We start from the raw sequence: 21,524 nt of genomic DNA on the forward strand, positions 1-21,524 counted from the left end.
TTTCATTTAGGCCCAATTCCAAACCACACCCTACCCACTCCCCCTCCGTGACGGAGTGAACTCTGTGGCTGAGTGACACTCGCAGCTCAACGAGGCTCCCTCCTGTCAGATGGAGGGAGTAAATACAGCGGTAAGCTTTGGGACAAACTCCCCTCTCTCCGGCAGAAACAGGAAATGCCGTAACTGTATGTAACAACGGTTTCAAGATTTAAATTAATAACTCAAATAAAACTCCAAACATCTTTCATTGTGTTTCAAAGCTCTTCTAGTTTTAAACCTGATGTTTATAAGCTTCTTAGTTTTTGCAACAGTCTGTAAATATACACAACTTTATTATAAAATGCGCACATTTACCTTTTTCTAGACTAAACACAGGTAAGTTAAAAACATGAGGTTATCATGAGGTTGTTAACATCGCAGTTTATCAGTGGATGTTTGCTGGAACTGTTTGTAAACAGCGTGTTTCCTGACGGACACACACAGCGTTGACTCCGGTCAGGTAGAGACCGGTCTCCAGTCAGCACCGCTGCAGACTGGCTGTTTGAGGGCTTGATAGCCCACTCCCCCTCCACACTCGTTCGTTTGGAACAGCACTTAATGTGGCGGATCCTCCGTGCGAACGCGCAAACGGAGGGGTAGGGTGTAGGGTGTAGGGGGTGGTTTCGAATTTAGCCTTAGAGAATTCGAACGGCACTTATCATGACTGCCACTGGCGTACTTCCGGGTCATTTTCACTCCGTTAGGAAGGTTCCTAAGGACTATTCGACTGCAACCTAGTACTAGGAGCAGTGGGCAGCTATTGTACAGCGCCCGGGGAGTGAGGGGGGAAGGGGGGTGTCCGGTGCCTTGCTCAAGGGCACCACGGCAGGGCAGGAGGTGAACTGGGACCTCTCCAAGTAGCAGTCCACACTCCATATTTTAGGTCTGGTCGGGGACTTGAACCGGCAACCCTACAGCTCCCAGTCCAAGCCCCTACTGACTGAGCCACCGCCGGAATCTGTTCTAAGACCAAGGATACAATTATTCTCCTAGCTTTCAAATGTCCAGGGCTGCTGAAGGGATGCAGGCTGCACATCTCATAAAGCCTCTATGTACTTCTCTATGTCCGAAATACCATCAAGAACTATGAGAGCATGAAATTAGTCCTTTTCCACTACACTCTTGTTTTGATGTTGAAAAAGCTGTAGTTTCAACCTTCTCATTTTAGGTCAGCTTGCTCTCTGCTGTTCTGTGTCTGTGTCTGTACTCAGTCCAGGAAAATGTGTGGTATTTATACCAGCTTCTCGGCAGGAGATCTAAACAGCCCAGAGCTGAGCACAATACCAGTCCTGGAATAAATAACCTCAAGGGGAATAGGCCGGGCCCAGACTGGGTCCTGTTTTAAACACTAAGAGATGGGGATGTTCCACATGTCAAAAACAGGAAGTGTGGGCCTGTAGATTCAGCTTCTCTGCACACAGTCCTGATCCCAGACCTCCAGCTTCCTGTTCAGAGATTCAGATCCAACCTCACCGGTTCCTGTGTTTGAGGAAGGGCTGACTTAAATACAACTACAGGACCTTTTTTTTTTAGATTTGATCAAACTATTCTGCAGATCAACATCAACCAAATATGGTATTTTGTTGATATTAGCAAGCACAGGCATACAAGCTTGGGAGAGCTGTTTCTCCTGGTATGAGAAGGTGGTCCTGTTCTTTGTGTTTGGCTTCAACGACATTTCTGTGTCCAGATATGTTCCTGATTATTGACTCTGTTTGTCCGAAAGCATTTATATAACCATCTCTACTTCAAATAATAACAGGAAAAGTTGACGGCTCATCGAGCAGGAGCGACATCCTGGAGTCCATCTTATCCGGTGGAGACTTCTCTGGAGCCAATCCGCCTCTCTCTGAATGTTGATTATTCTCTAAGTATTAGTGAATATGGAGAAGAGAAGCTCAGGGCTGGTTAGGCAAAGGCTGTCCCCTCAGTGTTTCATCAAGTTAATTATCCGGCCATGACTTCCAAAAACATCTTCAGTGTCTGACATCAGGTCGAAGCTCTTCAATAAGTTTAATAATATGAGTTAACATAACATTCAGTATAAAACCATGCCCACTTCAAGTCTTCTATCCAAGTACAGACACATTAATAGATAGTTTTGTTGGTTGAACAGATACAGGTAATAATGTCTTATATACTTCAAGAATTTATTTTCATTCGGACAGGTTCAGGGTTTTCTGTTAAAATGGCCATGTTATCTCTCCAAAAATATATCTTAACTTTGTTGTGTTATCAAGTGTTCTTTCGATCAAGTTACCATGACACGGTGACGGTTCCAATTGATGCCTAGGCAGTTTTATATAAAAACAGTATGTTCACATCTCCAGACTAAGAAAAATGATGGCAAAAATGTTGCAGATGGTGGGTCAGACCACAGTCCAAATGAATACTTAAAGTGAGGGGATTCAGTAACTTAGAATACGAGCAGATCCTTGTTTCTGAAACTAAAACATTTATATCTAGCCCAAGGGGAATTTGAACCAGGCATTGAAACACATTGACTTATATAGGGTAAAAGACGTCTGTAAATAAGCGTATATACTTTTTAAAAAAAGTCAACTTTACAGTCTGACCAGTTGAATAGCCCTTCATCCAGCCAATCATGGGAGCCTAAAGGATTTAAAATGTGCTAAAAGGCGAGAGCTGGAGATCGAAGGTGGGGCTTAGGGAAAACGCAATGGTGCGACCTCTTTGAGCCCAGATACGAGTACTTTTACTCTCAAGAGACTCAGGCCATTTTGGCTTCATGCCCCACTGAGCAACTTTCATAGGATTGGATGGTGTCCAACCTCCAACGCTCTATCCATTTATCCTTAGACATCCATCATACTAACCCTCACAGTTCTGTCACATCTAAGACTGTTCACACAAGTTAACAAAAGTCAGTGTTTCACAGGTTGTTAAACACAGGACATAGAAACATTCAGATCAAGAGAGGGTACATGGAACATGATGCCTACACTGTTTGTCAGATATTTGCATATCATGTTCATGTCTCTTTTCACCGCAACTGTGTGACTAATAGTCTTAGGGGCTCCAGACCGACTGCAGCTGTTGTGAGTTTGGTTTCATGAGGGCTGGACACAGTCCCGGAACTTGGTTTTTAATTTTTTATGGTTTCAGCACTCTCTCTTTTCCCTGCTGGTTATTCCAGGATATCAACATTTTATTTTATTTGGTGTTTTGCACAGTGTGAGGTTGCAACTCCTTTCTTGTTAGCCAAAGCCATTTGTTGCTGAAAAGATTGATTGTTCAAGTACCAGCACATGAATTTTCCCCTTATGTAAACATGTGAAACTTTTTATTTCCCATAATCCGCATTATTGCTGCCACAAATTTTGAGGCTTATAAAACTTACATCTCAGCGGTTTGGGCTAGAATGATATCAAACCACGATGCATTTACACTTTATAATCACATTAACTCAGCGTGCCTCCAGCTTCACTTAGCGCTTTTTTCTATGAAGTAGCCCCATTATGCTTTTTGGGGTTTCCCTTTCCTGTAGTGTGTTACTGTATATAGGTAACACACCCTGCATGAAACACCTCCATTGGACTCCTTTGTTAACTTTCATAATATAGTGACATCACTATGTAAAAAACTCCCTTCTATTGGCTAGCGCTCTAACACGTGATAGACCAAGGGGTGGGACCTTTTCTCCTTCACATCTCTAAGTGGTTGACCAATCACAACAGAGTCGGCCAGCTATCCAATCAGAGCAGACTGGGCTCTGGTTTCAGACAGAGGGTGTAAAGAGGTGCTGCAGTACAGGCATTATGAGAAAAATAAAGAGCTTTTTGAACATTAAAGCATGAAAACTTACGAACAAACTACAAATATGAACCTGAAAATGAACATATTAAGTCCTCTTAAAATAAAATGTACACTGTGCCATAAACAATGCCATAAATTATGTGCTTATTTTGTGTTCCTGTTGGCCAGCTTATCTACAGCTTCTTTAAATCATAATGGCAAACACAATATGACATAAAAGAAGGATATTTAATACTTGAGACTCAGGTGAGGATGTGCAGACCGTATCTGATCTGGGTTGTGTTTGTGTTTGCAGAGGTGAAGGACTACGAGCCTGCGTACGGCTCTAAAGTGCGAGAGCACCCCTGTGTGGAGAGCATGAAGGACAACGTGCTGAGAGACAGAGGCAGACCTGAGATCCCCGACAGCTGGCTGCAGCATCAGGTGGGACACACTGCTCACACACACACACACTACTCACATACACACTACACACACACACACACACACACACACACACACACACACACACACACACACACACACACACACACACACACACACACACACACACACACACACACACACACACACTGCTCACACACACACACACACACACACACACACACACACACACACACACACACACACACACACACACACACACTGCTCTCACACACACACACACACACACACACACACACACACACACACACACACACACACACACACACACACACACACACACACACACACACACTGCTCACACAGACTGCTCACGCACACACATACACACACACACACACACACACACACACACACACACACACACACACACACACACACACACACACACACACACACACTGAATTAAATACAAATTAGCAGTTTCCACATTCTGAAATGCACTTAATGTGAGACCAGAAAAAAAACATGTTTTGATCGGATAATCAAATCCTTCATCCTTTTTTACAAGACAGTATTTTAGTTTTGAGCGTTGGGCTTGTTGGTGCTTTTGAAGCCTGTGTGAAGGATGATAAATGGAATCAAGCAGAAATCAGTGAAACATCGTTATAATGATGTCATTTTAATTGAAATACACCACATCCTAAAAGACTGTTCTCAACCCCCGCACCGATGTCAGGACATGTTAGATTAACAGTAAAGGATTAAATACTTTATTCCTGCAGCTGTCACAGGGCATAGGAAGTGCTCAGACCCTTTACTCAAATACTCTGGCAATACTTACAAGGAGATGTCCTTGGTTCAAAGTCCTCAAGTAAAAACAAAGATTATATAAGAAGAAGACATAAACATCAAGAGTCACACTGAGTCACATCTCATCTCATTTTAGCTGATTGTATCTTATCTTACAGTAGCCTCTTATTTTAAGAGAATGAGGGAAACACTCGCCACCAAGATTCTTCCCTGCCAACAAGTTTGTGTCATGGCTGACTTTAGTATAGAGGCTTTGGTGTGTGTGTGTGTGTGTGTGTGTGTGTGTGTGTGTGTGTGTGTGTGTGTGTGTGTGTGTGTGTGTGTGTGTGTGTGTGTGTGTGTGTGTGTGTGTGTGTGTGTGTGTGTGTGTGTGTGTGTGTGTGTGTGTGTGTGTGTGTGTGTGTGTGTGTGTGTGTGTGTGTGTGTGTCTGTGTGTCCATTCTGCATTAAAGTAACTTGAGGTTGTTCGACAACATGCAAACTTCACAACCAACAGTTCAAAGCGTTTTGTTTAGTATGCAGTCTCACACCCCTGCTGTGGTGCTCTCTCTACAGGGCATCGCGGTGATCTGTGCCACTATCATGGAGTGCTGGGACCACGACCCGGAGGCTCGGCTCACCGCTCACTGCGTCGCCGAGCGCATCTCGGAGCTGGAGGACGAGATGGAGAAGCTGTCCAGCCGCAGCTCCTCGGCAGAGAAGATCCCCGCCGAGCTGAAGATCCCCACGGACTTGGAGATCCCGGGGGACGAACAGAAAATCACGGGAATACAGGATGTCATAGCTGTGGACTGCTCTGTTAGTGACGAGAAGTGACAGGAGGCGGGACATCTTTATGAGGGGAATTTTCAACAAGGGCGCTTAATCTGCTTTGATGGGACTGAAGATTCTCAGCAGTGATGTTAGGGAGCAGAGACCCTGCGTCCCACAATCTCTTTCTATCCCAGTAAAGAGCTTTTGGACTTGTGAAATATAGCAGCTTGCCTTAATTAGCTGAAGAGCTAAAGAGCCAAAAAGCAAAAGATAACTGGAAGCGTCCAAAGATGTGCCTTGCATGGACACAAAGAGTCAGACTCACTCTTCGAGGAATAAACAGGGCAATAACTATTCAACCAAAGACATTTGATGTGCACTTTAATATTGTTTTTCTTATGCATTACACATGCTTGTTCATGTATGCTAACGTGCTAGCGGTAAAGGAGGTTTTGCCCATAAGTGTCTTCGTTTGTCCGATTTTGAGCCGGAGTGTCTAATGATACTGCACTCCATCTTCACCAGCAGGAAACCAAAGAATTGTGTGTGTGTGTGTGTGTGTGTGTGTGTGTGTGTGTGTGTGTGTGTGTGTGTGTGTGTGTGTGTGTGTGTGTGTGTGTGTGTGTGTGTGTGTGTGTGTGTGTGTGTGTGTGTGTGTGTGTGTGTGTGTGTGTGTGTGTGTGTGTGTGTGTGTGTGTGTGTGTGTGTGTGTGTGTGTGTGTGTGTGTGTGTGTGTGTGTGTGTGTGTGTGTGTGTGAGCTTGTGTGTGTTTTTACCCAGCTAAACATGTTTGCCAGATAGACAAGCACAATGTACATAGAGACCATAACTGTACATAAGAGGAATATCAACCAAAAGGAAATGTAATCCTATACTTACCTTTGAATGCAGAGAATAAAAGACATCACAGACTTCTTTTTTTATTGTTTTTCTATATGAACAGGAAAGTTGGCCAAAGAGATGTTATACCCTGCCTTACATACAGTTTGTGTCATTTGTAAAATATTGTAAACCCTTTATGAATTAAAGATATGTCTGCATACTGACATTCTGTTCGCAAATCCTTTACTTCTACTACGTTATCCACTTCCTGTATTGCATTAGTTTTGTCCAAGTTTGCTAATTTGACTTCTCTCTCCTCATTTGTAGTACTGCTGTTAACACACACACACACACACACACACACACACACACACACACACACACACACACACACACACACACACACACACACACACACACACACACACACGCTCAGCTAATCGTCTCCTGGCTTCATCGCTAGACAAATGAGAGGGGTCTCTAACCTCTCATGTTTCCCTCAGCACGAAAGTTCATTTCTCCAAATATTAAACTTTTCTTCTACCTCTGACACGTCTTCTGTCTCCACTCATGGACCACAAGGCATACTCTTAGCACGCTGCTAACTCTTGGCCCCGCCGCATCACCCTGCCTGACCCTGAGCTCAGAACATGCAGACCCTGCCACGCCCGCAGGCTAATTCAGGATGAGTCAATAAAGTGCTCAGAGACACACAGCGAATACACTTTCACTGACAACAACAACAACAACAACGTAGGGTCGTATTTCCATCCACCATCCTGCCTGCTGTTGTTGAGATGGTGACAGAGGACACACACAACCCCCCCCCTCCTCACACACACACACACACACACACACACACACACACACACACACACACACACACACACACACACACACACACACACACACACACACACCTCACATATACATTTTCTGTTGAAGATTTTGAAAAGCTTAAACTATTAATTTTTAAGATTACACTAGTGGTATTACTTCTACAAACTGTAACGTTGGTTCTCTTGCCATGTCTATGAGTTTATCAGCTCCTCCAGAGACATTTCCTTTCTAAAATATTTTAATTTGAACTGATCATTCAAGGCTTGAAGAGATAACAAAGAACAAATACTTCACATTTTTAAATATGTAACAACATTTTACAGATAATACTTATGCAGCTTTAGTAAGTAAGTCTTGTAATGCAATACTTTTACTGAGTTATGTTCAAGGCCTTCAGCAGGGTGAACGTGAAGGTGTCTGGGCAAGCTGGGTTAAAGAAGACATATTATAGTAGTTTTCAGGTTCATATTAGTATGTAGTTCCTCTCCTATGACATGTCTCCATGCTTTAATGTTCAAAAAGCCTCTTTTCACCCTCTGTCTGAAACCAGAGCACAGTCTGCTCTGATTGGTTAGCTGGCCGGCTGTTTTGATTGCTCAATTGCTTGGAGAGGTTCTGCACCTTAGCCTATCATATACAATGTGCTGTAGCGCTAGCCAATAGAAGCGCTAGTGTTACATGGTGATGTCATTATTACTCCCTTTGGAGGGAACTACAGGATTGTAGCCTTTGCGGCCCATTTACATGCACAACAACCTACTACAGGAAAGGGAAAACACCAAAAAGCAGAATGGGGCCTCTTTAAAGTCAGAGTGGTGGTCATTGTTGGGGTATTTCTGGAATCACTGACTTTCCTCAGAGGCAAACTTCCAGTGTCCAAACCATTATCTGGCCTCTCGAAAGGCCTAAGTGCTGCAGTGCTTTCTGTATATTCCAGAGGCCCTGCCTGCATCTCCTCTGTGTGGGCATTACTTGCAGTCCTGTTTCTTCAGGTCCTTTCCAATTACAGCCCTGGTATGATTTACTGTAACTGCAGTCTGCAGGGAAACACATGTTCTCTGTCCTTAATTGTTTACAAGTTTCCAAACAGAGCATGATGGCTGTATAAGAGCACCTCTTCCCTCTACTGGGCAAAATCCAGCTAACAATCAAACTTGCCTAATCAATAATTGTACTGCTTTTGTTAAAAAGTGATGCCTAAGTCTTTTAGTTCACTTTTTGTTCAGAAGGAGACTGCAGCTGGCTTGAAAAATTGAATGAAATTCTTCACTTTTTCGCAAACCCAGAAATTCTTGCTTTTCTTGGTAACCCCCAAAACTCCTTTTTAGTGACACCATTTTAAGATGACGGTATCTAATAAACGTCCAATAAATGATGTCGCTAAGAGGCTAAGTTTGGCAAATTGCTATGACACTTTCCAAATAAGCAGTCTGTGCTAAAGTTGACTCCATGATATTTAATAAAGAAAACAAAAAATAAATAAAGCGAGACCATACAGTCAACAGATAATATCTGAACCAAATCATCTCTTTGTCTTTCCAAACAAGCCCGGCACACAACAGGTGGACTAAATCACTAAAACCACACACATGTGACAATAGCTGGAAATTATAGCTTACAAATGTGTGTGGTGTAAATACAAAATTATAATAATACAAATAATAAACAATGGCTAAATAAGCATTTTGGCTCCTACAATGAGCTCTCATAAAAATACTTTGGAGTGTAGCTGCAGGAATGTGCTCTTATTAACCACAATAATGTTACACAGATGTTTTAGCAAGGGTTTATACATTTGGCTACAGTATTTGATGTCACTGGAGGATTGCTTTGTTATGTCTTTCATTCCAAGGTAATAAGACGAGGTAATATGTCTCTTTCTGGACAGTTATCCGGCCAACTGTCTCTTTCTCTCATGCTCTCCTCCGCCTCGCTGGCCAGCTCGTGGCCCCTCTCCTCCTTCCACAGCCAGTTGTGCTCCTCCTTCATCTCCCTGGAGGTGTGTTGGAACGTGTGGAAGATGGAAGTGGAAGGGAACGACAGAAGGAGGATCCCTGACAAGATGAGGATCAGTGCCACCACTTGGCCCGGTACGCTGCTTGGCACCATGTCGCCGTACCCCACCGTGGTGACAGCGAGGATGGACCACCAGTACGATGCTGGGATGCTGCTGAAGCTGACCATGGGGGACTTGGCGGCGTGGGGGGCCAGCTCACTCTCAGCCAGGTGTATGAGTGGAGAGAAGAGAGTCACAGCCACGCACACAAAGAGCAGGAGCAGGCCGAAGTCTGTCACACTGCGCTGGATAGTCAGCCCCAAGGTCTTCAGACCCAGAGAGTGGCGGGCCAGTCTCATGATGTAGAGGATCCGCAGGGCCCTCATCACATGCAGGATCAAACCCAGTTTATCCAGGGTGCTCTTTCCTGTACCGTCCTCTGTGTCCCCAATAGGCCCAGACCTGAGATCCAGCAGGGAGACGTAGAAGGGAAAGATGGCAACAGCATCGATTATGTTCAAAGGGCCGCGGGCAAACTCAAGCTTGCTCTGTGTGTAGAGAAATCTCACGAGAAACTCAATGGAGAACCAAGCCACACAAACAGACTCCACCACAAACAGGTTGCGACACTTTTGGGAGCATTTACCCTGTGGAGAAAACACAAGAACAAGATACAAGGTGAGTTTTCCAGGCCTTGAAATTAGGTGAAGTTTCGGTAAATGTACTGACATTGAAAAGATAAAAGGATTTTTTTAATGAGCCATATTATCTGGGACTTGTTTTATGCTATGAAAAATGATCATATACAGTATGAGCTTTAACATTCTAAAAAGTTGAATGATTCTTCTAAATAACATTGCATAATTATAAGTTCCTACCAAAAAGCCAGGGTATGAAAATAGCAATAGCAATAGTATGCAAAAGTGGGCATGGAAGAGGTAGTTCTAATTAATGACACCATCCACTTGAGTGATGTTACCAATCAATTAATTATAATTTGTTTTGTAGCAATTTATAATTAGAGTAGGCCTATTGATGGAAACTGTAACTCAACCATGATTTATCAGAATCATCATTCAAAACTCTCAAACTTTTAAGTTGGATGAAATAATCGTATAATATGTATAAAATACGTATTTTTTTGTTAGATTGATGACAACCTGACGCATCTTTTAGTCATGCTGCTATAGGCCTAAACTGCTCCTCTCCTGCTCTTCCTCTCCACCTGTGTGCACTCTTATCCTAATATGCATCCAGTGTGCATGTATCTGTTTGTAATCGTTAGCATAGCGCTAACAACAGCTAATGACTAACGGCTCTAAACCATGCTCTAAACACACAGCAGGACTGCCAGCTTCTGTTCAGTGGAATAGAAAGAGTTGAACAGTAAAACGCAGTTTAATTCGACAACACACATTTACAGTAGTTTGATTTAAAAGAGAAACTTTGAGGTTGCCAGACCAGTAGATACCTCCACGGGGTGGGAGCGGTTCAGTCTGTAGGGGATTGGACTATGCACCGAAGGGTCGCCGGTTCACGTCCCGATCAGACCAAAAAATAGGGAGTGTGGACTGGTACTGGAGAGGAGCTAGTTCACCTCCTGGGCCACTGCCGAAGTGCCCTTGAGCAAGGCCCCTAACCCCCAACTCACTGCTCACTGACGCCGGCTTGATTGGCTGCCTCTGCTCTGACCTCTCAACTGTATGTGCATGTTGTAAAAAGTGTGTACTATGTGTACTGTATGACCTGTATAAAAACGCATGTGTGTGTACGACAGAGTGGAAACTGAATTCCCCCTTGGGCGATTAATAAAGGTCCATCTTCTTCTTCTTCACTTTGACGTGTGACTCTGTGCTGTAAGTATTTTCACTAGAATCTATAATTGATGATAATAGACAGTTGCAAGAAAATGTGAACCCTTTGGAATTACCTGGATTTCTGCATAAGTTGGTCATAAAATGGAGGAAGCCACTGCTGTCCAGAAAAAACATTGCTGCACGTTTGAAGTTTGCAAAAAAAAGAACCTGGATGTTCCAAAATATTCTGTGGACAGATGAAACCAAAGTTGAGTTGTTTGGAAGGAACACACAAAGCTATGTGTGGAGAAAAAAAGGCACAGCACACCAACATCAAAACCTCATCCCAACTGTGAAGTATGGTGGAGGGAGCATCATGGTTTGGGGCTGCTTTGCTGCCTCAGGGCCTGGACAGATTGCCATCATCGACGGAAAAATGTATTCTCAAGTTTATCAAGACAGTTTGCTGGAGAAATTAAGGCCATCTGTCCACCAATTGAAGCTCAACAGAAGATGGGTGATGCAACAGGACAACGACCCAAAGCACAGAAGTAAATCAACAACAGAATGGCTTCAACAGAAGAAAATACGCCTTCTGGAGTGGCCCAGTCAGAGTCCTGACCTCAACCCAATTGAGATGCTTTGGCATGACCTCAAGAGAGCGATTCACACCAGACATCCCAAGAATATTGCTGAACTGAAACAGTTTTGTAAAGAGGAATGGTCCAAAATTCCTCCTGACCGTTGTGCAGGTCTGATATGCAACTATAGGAAACGTTTGGTTGAGTTTATTGCTGCCAAAGGAGGGTCAACCAGTTATTAAATCCAAGGGTTCACATACTTATTCCACCCTGCACTGTGAATGTTTACATGGTGTGTTCAATAAAAACATAAAATTGTTTGTGTGGTTTTAGCTTAAGCAGACTGTGTTTGTCTATTGTTGTGACTTAGATGAAGATCAGAACACATTTTATGACCAATTTATGCAGAAATCCAGGTAGTTCCAAAGGGTTCACATACTTTTTCTTGCAACTGTAAACCCACTCATTACAAATTGACTGAAATACCAACCCAGTCTCACATCTAAACGTGTAATAACTACGTTGGTCCACAACTTGGGACGTAGTATTTATACAAAAATGCCTCTGAAATTGTAGGATCCCTACGTTTTTTTCACCATTCTTTTCCAATGGCTGGCATCTATGTCACGTGATCTTCAAATTTCTCTTCACATAAAAAAAACATGGCTGACCTTCATTTTATTCTCGGTGGGAAATGCCTATTTTAAGGTTAGTTTGGCCATTAAAATGCGTTTTGATGTCATTTGATGCGAGAAATATGAGTTTTTATTTCAGATTATGTGTGCAGTGGATATACATGATCTTTAGTTTGCTGGTTATTACGAAGATTACTTCAGGAAATTGTGTACATACAACGTGTTCATTGTTACCAAGGTGGTTGCTAGGGACGCTGGTATCGATATTATTTCTGTTATGTTGTGTAACTGTTTAATGGTTTTATCTTTATTGCTACCCCCTTCCCCGTCAATTTATAGTGTTGGTCCACAGCGCAAACATATTAGTTTAACAAAATCTGCATCTACCTTTCGCAAAGCCACGCCCCCCCTTGGTTACTGTTGCTAGTCCGACAAGCTGAGAGCCAGATGCGTTAAACAAAGCCATAATGGAGGGTCTCCGTAACGTCGGAGTCGCCTTAACAGACTCATTTTGGAGCAATAACGCAGCAATATCCTCCAGGTCCCGACAAAAGGGGCTACAATACGCTATGGAGGGTTATATCCACAGTATAAACATTAGAAAAGAGGGAGGCACAACATCAATAGAGGCACTTGCATACAGGTTGAAGAGCAAGAGTGAAAAACCACATGAGCTGTATGTCAAATTCGACGGAATTATTATTATTATTTTTGGAATAAAACAATACAATCACAAGAGGCATTAAATGTTGTAGTTTGTCTAAAGTTAACTACCGTTTCCTTGGTGGCTTTCTGCATCCACCTTATTGTTCCTTTGTGGGGGTCGGGGTGCCCACTTGTGCAGCAGGATTAGGGAAATCGGCAGTAGGCTTTCCATTAACAAAATGCTACAAAGATTAAAGCAGAATATAAATGAATGATTGCCTGTTGGCTTTCTTGTTTGTACTTTGACCACAGGTAGACTAATAACGGAGCTCAGCTGTTCAGACATTATTATGCATCAAGTGATATACATGGTCAAAACGACCTATAAGCACACAGCTTACAGCTGTAGTCGTGTGACTTTAGCTAACGTTAGTTAGTGAAATTAGTTAATTCAATTAGTTAGTTAATTTGTGAATGTAATCTTTGCTAGCTAGCTAGCTACGTTAGCACGTATTTACCTTGGAGCAAACGTATTTGTGTTTGTTGATATTCGCCATATTCAGCTGGGCATGGGGCCTGCCGCATTTCTTCATCCACTGGCGGCATCTCGCCTCTCGGGTTTTGGGTTTAGGAAACGGGTAAAATATCACCCCCCCCCCTCTAAGCTTATGGGATATCTGCTATCCGATTTGCAAAGACCATAAGCACAACGCTTCACCATTTTCGCAATGAATTTGAATGCTAAGCTTGTCGGACTTCCACAGGGAGCCGCGCACGTGATCGAATATGATTAGACAACGGGCATTTAGGGGCGTGGCTTTGCGAAAGGTAAATTCTCCAACCCAGTCTCACATCTCACATCTCACATCACATCGTCATTGAAGAAACACACTCCTCAATGTCAGTTTCGGTGATTTATTGACAAGGATGACGACACCCTAAAACAGAATAATGCAGCAAGATAAGCTGACAAAGTATTACATCCATGCAATTCAATCAACACAAATATATACCACGAAACAGAGTATAGTAGTATAATAGTATAATATATATATAGTATAATATATGGTATAATATAATAGTGGAAACAGTCTTACATGAATGAGTGGACGAACGTCTCAACTCGAGGCGGAGTGCATGAACAATGTTTGAACTAAAATGGCCGCTCGGCACTTCCGGGTCAGAGCACGGCATAACCGGGCAGCGACAGCAGTGACACTGCCCTCTAGTGGCCGGCGATAAACTCTTCATCCCCCCCAGACCGGAAAGCTATGGGCCGGAATAGGTTAACGGTCTACATCCCGTATCCAGCTGCCAGACTCGGGCTCGTAACGTGCAGGCGGCCTCCTCAAGCGGCCCGGCCGAGTCGGCTGGGGCAGCGTCGGCGGCGACTGCGGCACCGGGAGCGGTGCACCCAGGAAGGCACCCGTAGGAACAGCGAGGTCAGTGGACGCCCCATCAGCAGGCGTCGGTGGGGAAGCGCCAATAGCCGAGTCGCGGGGCCCGACAGCCGGCCGCTGAGCAATCCCCTGGGGCGTCGCCCAGCCCGGGTGGATAGGTGGGGGCTGATGACCCAGGGCAGCGGGCGGCGGCGACGGCGCAGCCGACTGCTCGCGGGCGCAGGGTGTGGCCGGCGTGTAGGCACGGAGGAACCGCCGGTTGCGCAGTGTCAGACGTCCCGAACCGTCAACCCTGACCCGATACTGGTCGTGGCCCGGCGACTCCACCACGATCCCCGACCTGTCCCATTTGTGGGGGCTCGGGCCTTGCTGGTTCTGGAGGAATACCCTTTCGCCGAGTGCCAATGGGCGGAGCGGTCTCGAGTGAGTCCCCAGAGACTCGGTGGTACGGGACATACGGGTCCGAAGGGCGTCCTCCTTCGCCGCCCATGCCTCGCGCCATAGCAGGCGGATATGCGGGTTCGAGAACTTCTCGAGGCGGTTCACGAAGGAGAGCGAGCCACGAAGTGGGCGGCCGAAGATGATCTGTTCTGGCGAGAGGTCGCAGTCGGGGTCAGGCGTGTTACGCAACTGCAGCATAGCGCGCAGGAAGCGGTCCTGATCAAGGCTGCCCGACGGGCCGGTGTTGGACATCAAGAGGCGCTTAGCAGTCTTAACCGCAACCTCCGCCCTCCCATTCGACTGCGGAAAGCTAACGGAAGACACACGGTGTTCGACGTGCCATAAGCGGAGGAAGTCCTCGGTGTGGCTCGCCTTGAATTCCGGACCACCGTCGCTCGAGAGCTCCTCCGGTACGCCGAAGGTGGCGAAGAACGACCGGAGGTGTTGGACCAGGCCAGCTGAGCCCGCCAGGGCAGTACCCGCCGTAGAGCTCAGGACCTCTACCCAGCCCGAGAGCCGATCCCCGACAACTAGGTAGTGACGGCCCCCATAGTCGAAGAAGTCAGCAAACACCGCCTCGAATGGCGTGGACGGGGGTGGGGACGGCCGGGGGGGTGTAGCCGCCTGTGACGGAGCATTGCGGTTGCAGTCTGCACACCCGTCCCTGGTGGCCTGAATGTCCCCGGACATCCCGGGCCAGTAAACTATGGCTCGGGCATGCTGCCCCATGGCTGAGGTCCCCTGGTGAGCGGCATGGAGATGCCGAAGGACCCTCCCACGGAGGGATGGGGGAACCACGACGCGGTCCCGATAGAGCAGGACGCCGTCCTGGGCGTAGACGGACTCACAGACCGATGACAGACTCGCCAGGGCAGGGTCGTTAACGTCAATCCCACCCTCTTGCTCGATGAGTTGGAGGAGGTGGCCGAGGCATCCATCAGCCGCTGTTTCCCGTGCGAGGAGGGGCCAAGAGACGGCTCCGAGCTCCCGTGCGTCGTCGCGGATGGAGGCCATGAGTGCTGACTCCATGGCGCCAGGCCCGCTCGGCAGCCCCAATGAGAGGCCGTTCGCTGAACCCGAGGGGGAAGGATGCCTCGACGTGGCATCAGCGGCATAGTTGCTCTTGCCAGGCAGATGCACAATGTCGAAGCGCCATGGGAGGGTGCGCTGCTTCAGTCTAAACAGACGCGAGTTTGTGATCTCATCCAGCGTACGGTCGCCAAAGATTTTCACCAAAGGCTTATGGTCGGTGACCACGACGAGGTTGTCGGACCCCTGCGTGAAGTACCGCGTCTGTTCCAGGCCCCATGCCACAGCTAGGGCCTCTCCCTCGACGGCTGCATAGCGCTGCTCCGCAGGGGACAGGAAACGCGAGCCCGCGAGGGTGACCCTCCACCCTCCTGGACAGCAGTCCGGTATGCCCGAGGCACAGTGACAATGTTGCTGGAGCAGGAAGTAGCCAATGCCACGCATGGACCAGTCAGGGCGGAGGCAGGTACGCTTCTGCATGTCGTAGATCTCCACGCCCTCGCGGATGGCCTCCATTATGGCTTGCTTGGACGTCTGGAAGGCCTCCTCCAGAACGGGGGACCATAGGAACGCACAGCGTGGGCTGAGGAACGGCTTAAATGGAGCCATCGTGTCACGCAACTGGGCGTAGTTAGCCACCTGGTTGACAAGGCCGAACCAACTCCTGATGTCCGTCGTGGAGCCTGGGGTGGGGAAGTCCCGGATGGCGTCCAAGTATTTTGGGAGCGGTTCGATGGTAGATTCCGACACCCTGAAGCCAGCGAAGTCGACGCACCTCTCCGCGAACTGAAGCTTGTCCGGATTCAGCACGATCCCCGATCGGCCGACACGCGTCAGGAAGTCGATGGTCCTCCACCAGTGTTGCTCCAGGTCGGTGTCATAGTGGATGGTGTCATCCACACAACGTTCCTTGCGTTCATAGTCCGAGAGGACGGCGTCAAACCGACGATTGTAGCCATCCCCTGACGACAGGAAACCCTGTGGTGCCCTGGTGTAGCGCCAACGGCCGAAGGGCGTGATGAAGGTAGTGAGGTGGCGATCCGACTCACGCAGGGGAACACTGTGGTAGCCGTTCCAGGCGTCCGTGACGGTCTTCCAGGTGCCCTTCGGGACGCGGCGTGCGAGGTGGAACGGGGACTCAGTGGCGAAGGTCTCACGTTGGCAGAACTTGTTGAGGGGGGAGAGGTCCACGGTCCTGCGGGGGGAACCGTCGTGCTTCCGAGTGACTACCATACGATGGCACCAGGTCACCGGCTCGCCGTACGGCACGCGTTCAATGACCCCAAGGGCTTCGTCCCGCAGGAGGTCATCGTGAACCCTCCGCTGCCAGTGTAGAGGCACCGTAGCCGCGGTGTGGCATGCCTTAGGCGTAGCTGCGGGGTCCACGTGCATCTCGATAGGCGGCCCCTCCATGCATGGTAGTGCCCGATGGGGGCAAGTATTGAATGTCGACGAGGCATATCTCCCGAGTAGCCAACCTTTCATCCGGTTATTGTTCTCTGGCGTACAAGGGAACGGCAGTGCTGCGGGGCGCGCCGGGGGGACCGTGCGCTGAGGACATGAGCATTGGGCGTCCCCGGGGTCACTTGGCCCCACGCAGCCGCCGTTGGTTGACCTCGTCGCATTGATGGACAGGGGCTGGACTGGCGTGTCAGCCGTGTCAGGGCTACGCCTGTCCTTGGGCCCCCTTGCAACGTCGTCCGACGGGAAGTTAATGGGCAAGAGGCCGAGGTTGAGCAACGACTCGTAGGAGAGGTACATGGCCCGGACTGAGCTGCTCACATATACCATGGAACGGCAGGATGTAGTACGGCCCCCGCTGCAGGTCGTCGAGAGCCTAGCGAAGAACGCTCCCTCGATGGCTATAGGGGAGCGGTTGGCGGCCAACAGGCTGAGGCTGACGGGTCGCAGGTCGTCCCGCGCGAAACCGCAGGCCAGGAACTCCTCCAGAGACCAAAGGTCCGACTGCGCGCCAGTGTCTGCGACGGCGGATATTCGAGCTCCGTCGGCCGAGCCCCGGTTGCTGGTGCCATCCCTCGGCCCGACTGGCATGTCCATCGAGATGGTGATTAACGCCCGGGGGTGGTCTCTCAGCCTGGCTCGCCTCCATTCGCCCTTGGAGAAGATGTGGTGCTCGAGTATGATAGGTGAAGGCCTGTCGACGCAGCCGTGCGACGTAGGGGCGCGGCGTCGGCGAAGGCTCCCGCGACGTCGGCCAGGGCGGGCTCCAGCTTGCACCGACGAGACCTGGGATACCAGCTCCGACCCCATGGCGGCCTGTTGACTGTCGGATGACGGCTGTTGACGCCTCTGTTGTCGGCGGGCCCTGTAGCAGCCGATGCACACCTGGTGAGGCTTAGGATTCCACCCGCGAGGCCCCTCCGTGAAGACGTTAAAGACGTTCTTACATTCCGGACACGAGGCACGTTTAGCCCCGTCCGCGGGGCTCGGGGCGGGGCTCGCCTGTGGAGTCGTCTTCAAGCGCCGGAATGACGACATGGCTGATAGGGAGGACGACGGGAGAGCGTTACGGGCCATCTCTTTGTTCTCGACGAGTGCAATCACGTCATTAACTGGCTTGACCAGGACGTCAGTTGTCCCTAGCGTCTCGCGGAGTATGTCCGAGTCATAGATGCCATTGAGCAGCACATCGCGGATAATGTGGTCGGTATAGTCCACGTCCTTACCACACTCGCATACCGCATTATATGCGCATGTCTCTGCTTTACCCCGCACTCTGGCAGCGAATGCGCGGAATGTCTCGTCGCGTTCCTGGCGTAACTGAAGTAGTTCGGTGCGCAGGACGCATGTAGCAACTGGGATGACAGCTAGGGAACGCATGACGGTGATCAGGTCTGGCAAGGGTCCGGAAGCGGCGTCGGGGACGGCTTTCAACAGGCTGTCTCCAAGTACAGGCCCAGCGCACTGAAACAGCTGGAAGGGGGCCTGTGCGTCCCCTATGCCTGAGCCGGCGCGGAATACATTCCAACGGCGGATGAACACGTTCCATTCCTCTATTGACACGCCCACATCAACTTTGGGCCGATCGAGTCTCGGGCCGTGAGGGGCTGGGGCCTGGGCTGGCGCGGCCATGACAGGCGCTGCGTGCTGGTGGCTACATCCATGAATCGTCAATATAGCAATGACGAGTGCTTCAGACAAGTCATCGGATTTGAACTCGCAGCCGGGGACAGGGCATCCAACAACGACCATGGTGTCGTCATGAAGAAACACACTCCTCAATGTCAGTTTCGGTGATTTATTGACAAGGATGACGACACCCTAAAACAGAATAATGCAGCAAGATAAGCTGACAAAGTATTACATCCATGCAATTCAATCAACACAAATATATACCACGAAACAGAGTATAGTAGTATAATAGTATAATATATATATAGTATAATATATGGTATAATATAATAGTGGAAACAGTCTTACATGAATGAGTGGACGAACGTCTCAACTCGAGGCGGAGTGCATGAACAATGTTTGAACTAAAATGGCCGCTCGGCACTTCCGGGTCAGAGCACGGCATAACCGGGCAGCGACAGCAGTGACACTGCCCTCTAGTGGCCGGCGATAAACTCTTCAGTCATAAGCAATACCGGAAACAGACGTAGGCAAGATCCTCAGCTCGGTGATTTGGATGGTTTAGCCGCAATGCACGTTGGGAGATGGTGTTTAGGCGATGTGAAATCCGAAAACATTTTTTTAAAATAAAATAATACTTTATTCCGAGTGTGCTTGCTTTTCTCTTTGAAAGTCATCACATAACGGCATTGTAATACACGGTTCGGCTGCATTCAATATTACATATCTGCCGTAGTTCTCTATTTATAGAGCCCTGCTGAGAACACTTCTAGACAAACAGGAACAACTACAGCCAAAACTGAAAACGTGTCGACTGGGTTCTGAAATAAAAACTCATATTTCTCGCATCAAATGACATCAAAACGCATTTTAATGGCCAAACTAACCTTAAAATAGGAATTTTCCACCGATTTTCCTACAATTTCAGAGGCGTTTTTGTAGAAATACTACGTCCCAAGTTGTGGACCAACGTAGTTATTACACGTTTAGATGTGAGACTGGGTTGGAAATACTGTGGTTCAAATGTACCATGGCTTCTTCCTCTTGCTGGTCTGACATGGAGCTCATGCACAGGCTGACCACAGTGACCACCACCATGGAGATGGACAGGAAGGCGAACACCTTCCCTGCTGCACCTGAGTGAGGGTCCACGGCTTCTCCCAGCATGCTGAACAGGCCGCCCTGAGCCACAGAAGCCCTCAGCGCCCTCCGCCTCTTGCGCCACTCCTCCTCCTTGTGCTCGTGCTCGGCCAAGTCTTCCACGCAGTGGATCACCCGTTGGAGGCAGCAGACCTCCATCTGTCCTAAATTGATGCCCCAGTACAGCAGCTCAACGTGCAGGGCCACATTGCAGACCTCCCGCAGCAGACGCAACTTCCCTTTGGCCAGGAAGTTGAGGATAGCCCTAAAGGCCAAAGGGTCACGGTCGAAGAAGAACTCGTGTCGCATCTCGTCGTAGTCATCACAAAACTCTGCTATCTCCCTCAGGGTGGTGCAGGAGCGCAGGCGACTCAGACGGCTCTCGGGGAAATCCTCCAGGGTGCTCCAGGGGAAGGCGTATTGGATGCCCCCCACATTGATGAGGGCCTTCTGGGAGGGGTTCAGGTAGAGGCATGATGCCGCGGGGCCACAGAGCAGCTGAGCCCGCTGAAAGTACAAGCCTTTGGCTGTGGGGGTCTCTGGGTCTAAGAAGATGTGGCTATAGCTGTCCTGAGTGCTGAAGGAGTGGTCATTAAAGTCAGCACTGATGACGGCCATGGTTTGGAGAAGATCAGCACTGTAGTTACAGTATGGGCTCTGTTCTGAGATTTGAATAAAAAACCTGAAATTATGGAATATATTGGTAGTAAATAAATGGTTCGAGATGAATAATATGAAAACACAATTTTCCAATCAGCTTTATGAAATATTCGAATGACCTTTTGACCCCAGCAACCCCATTTCAGCCAACTCGCTATGATAACAGCAAACAGACATCTGGCAACTAGTTGGTAAACATGATTTATCAGCTAATGAGCTACAAGCAGGCTTAGGGAGTAATGGATTACATTTAAATAGATTACATAATCGGAATACTAAAAACTCAAAAGGCGCATAGAGTTTGTTGTAAAGGATCAGATGTTATCTCTTCTCTGTAAGCTGTACTGTTCTGTAGGCTGATACTTTAAGTGTGAATCTATACGCCTACTGCCTGAATCTGCTTTATGGTTTTCACTTTCTTTGCTTCATTTGTTCAGTTTTTAATTCAGCAGGTGAACCTATATGTTCATAACATAGTGTGTGTGAGCTTTACTGTGTGTATTAAACTAAAACTGAGCATTTTCTGTCAGCTCAGATTTTATTTCTGCTTTTTTAAACTGTAGTATGTGCTCATGTGTTTCAGTGGTGGTGTACTGTCTGGATATGCTGAATGAAATATGAAATACATCTTATTGACATTGCTTTATAACTTTTGTTTATTTGCATTGGATTTGATATTG

General features: G+C 47.7%; 2 protein-coding genes across 4 annotated transcripts in view; one reads left to right on the top strand and one right to left on the bottom strand.

Moving 5' to 3' along the window:
* LOC307046048 (TGF-beta receptor type-2-like) overlaps window positions 1-6,812 on the top strand; it is a 51,208-nt gene extending 44,396 nt beyond the window's left edge. For both annotated transcript variants that reach the window (XM_079692185.1, XM_079692186.1), the window contains exons 9-10: window positions 4,112-4,239; window positions 5,569-6,812. In XM_079692185.1, the coding sequence (XP_079548311.1) occupies window positions 4,112-4,239; window positions 5,569-5,829 (389 nt within the window). In that variant the 3' untranslated portion in view covers window positions 5,830-6,812. The remainder of the gene's footprint in view (window positions 1-4,111; window positions 4,240-5,568) is intronic.
* A 1,913-nt stretch (window positions 6,813-8,725) lies between these two features.
* LOC307046680 (voltage-gated potassium channel regulatory subunit KCNG4-like) lies at window positions 8,726-20,802 on the bottom strand (the record flags this gene model as incomplete). 2 transcript variants are annotated; one of them, XM_079693182.1, is made up of 2 exons in its annotated part: window positions 8,726-10,071; window positions 20,074-20,802. In XM_079693182.1, 2 exons carry the CDS (start codon window positions 20,800-20,802, stop codon window positions 9,271-9,273), a joined length of 1,530 nt encoding a protein of 509 aa, XP_079549308.1. In that variant the 3' UTR covers window positions 8,726-9,270. The 2 variants fall into 2 exon arrangements, 1 of the variants encoding a protein (XP_079549308.1); XR_013810169.1 differs by lacking the exon at window positions 20,074-20,802 and adding an exon at window positions 11,355-11,469 and having other exon boundaries at window positions 9,943-10,071.
* Window positions 20,803-21,524: the final 722 nt, after the last annotated feature.

The sequence above is a fragment of the Notothenia rossii genome, assembly GCF_949606895.1.
Source record: "Notothenia rossii genome assembly, chromosome: 7".
Classification (NCBI taxonomy): domain Eukaryota; kingdom Metazoa; phylum Chordata; class Actinopteri; order Perciformes; family Nototheniidae; genus Notothenia; species Notothenia rossii.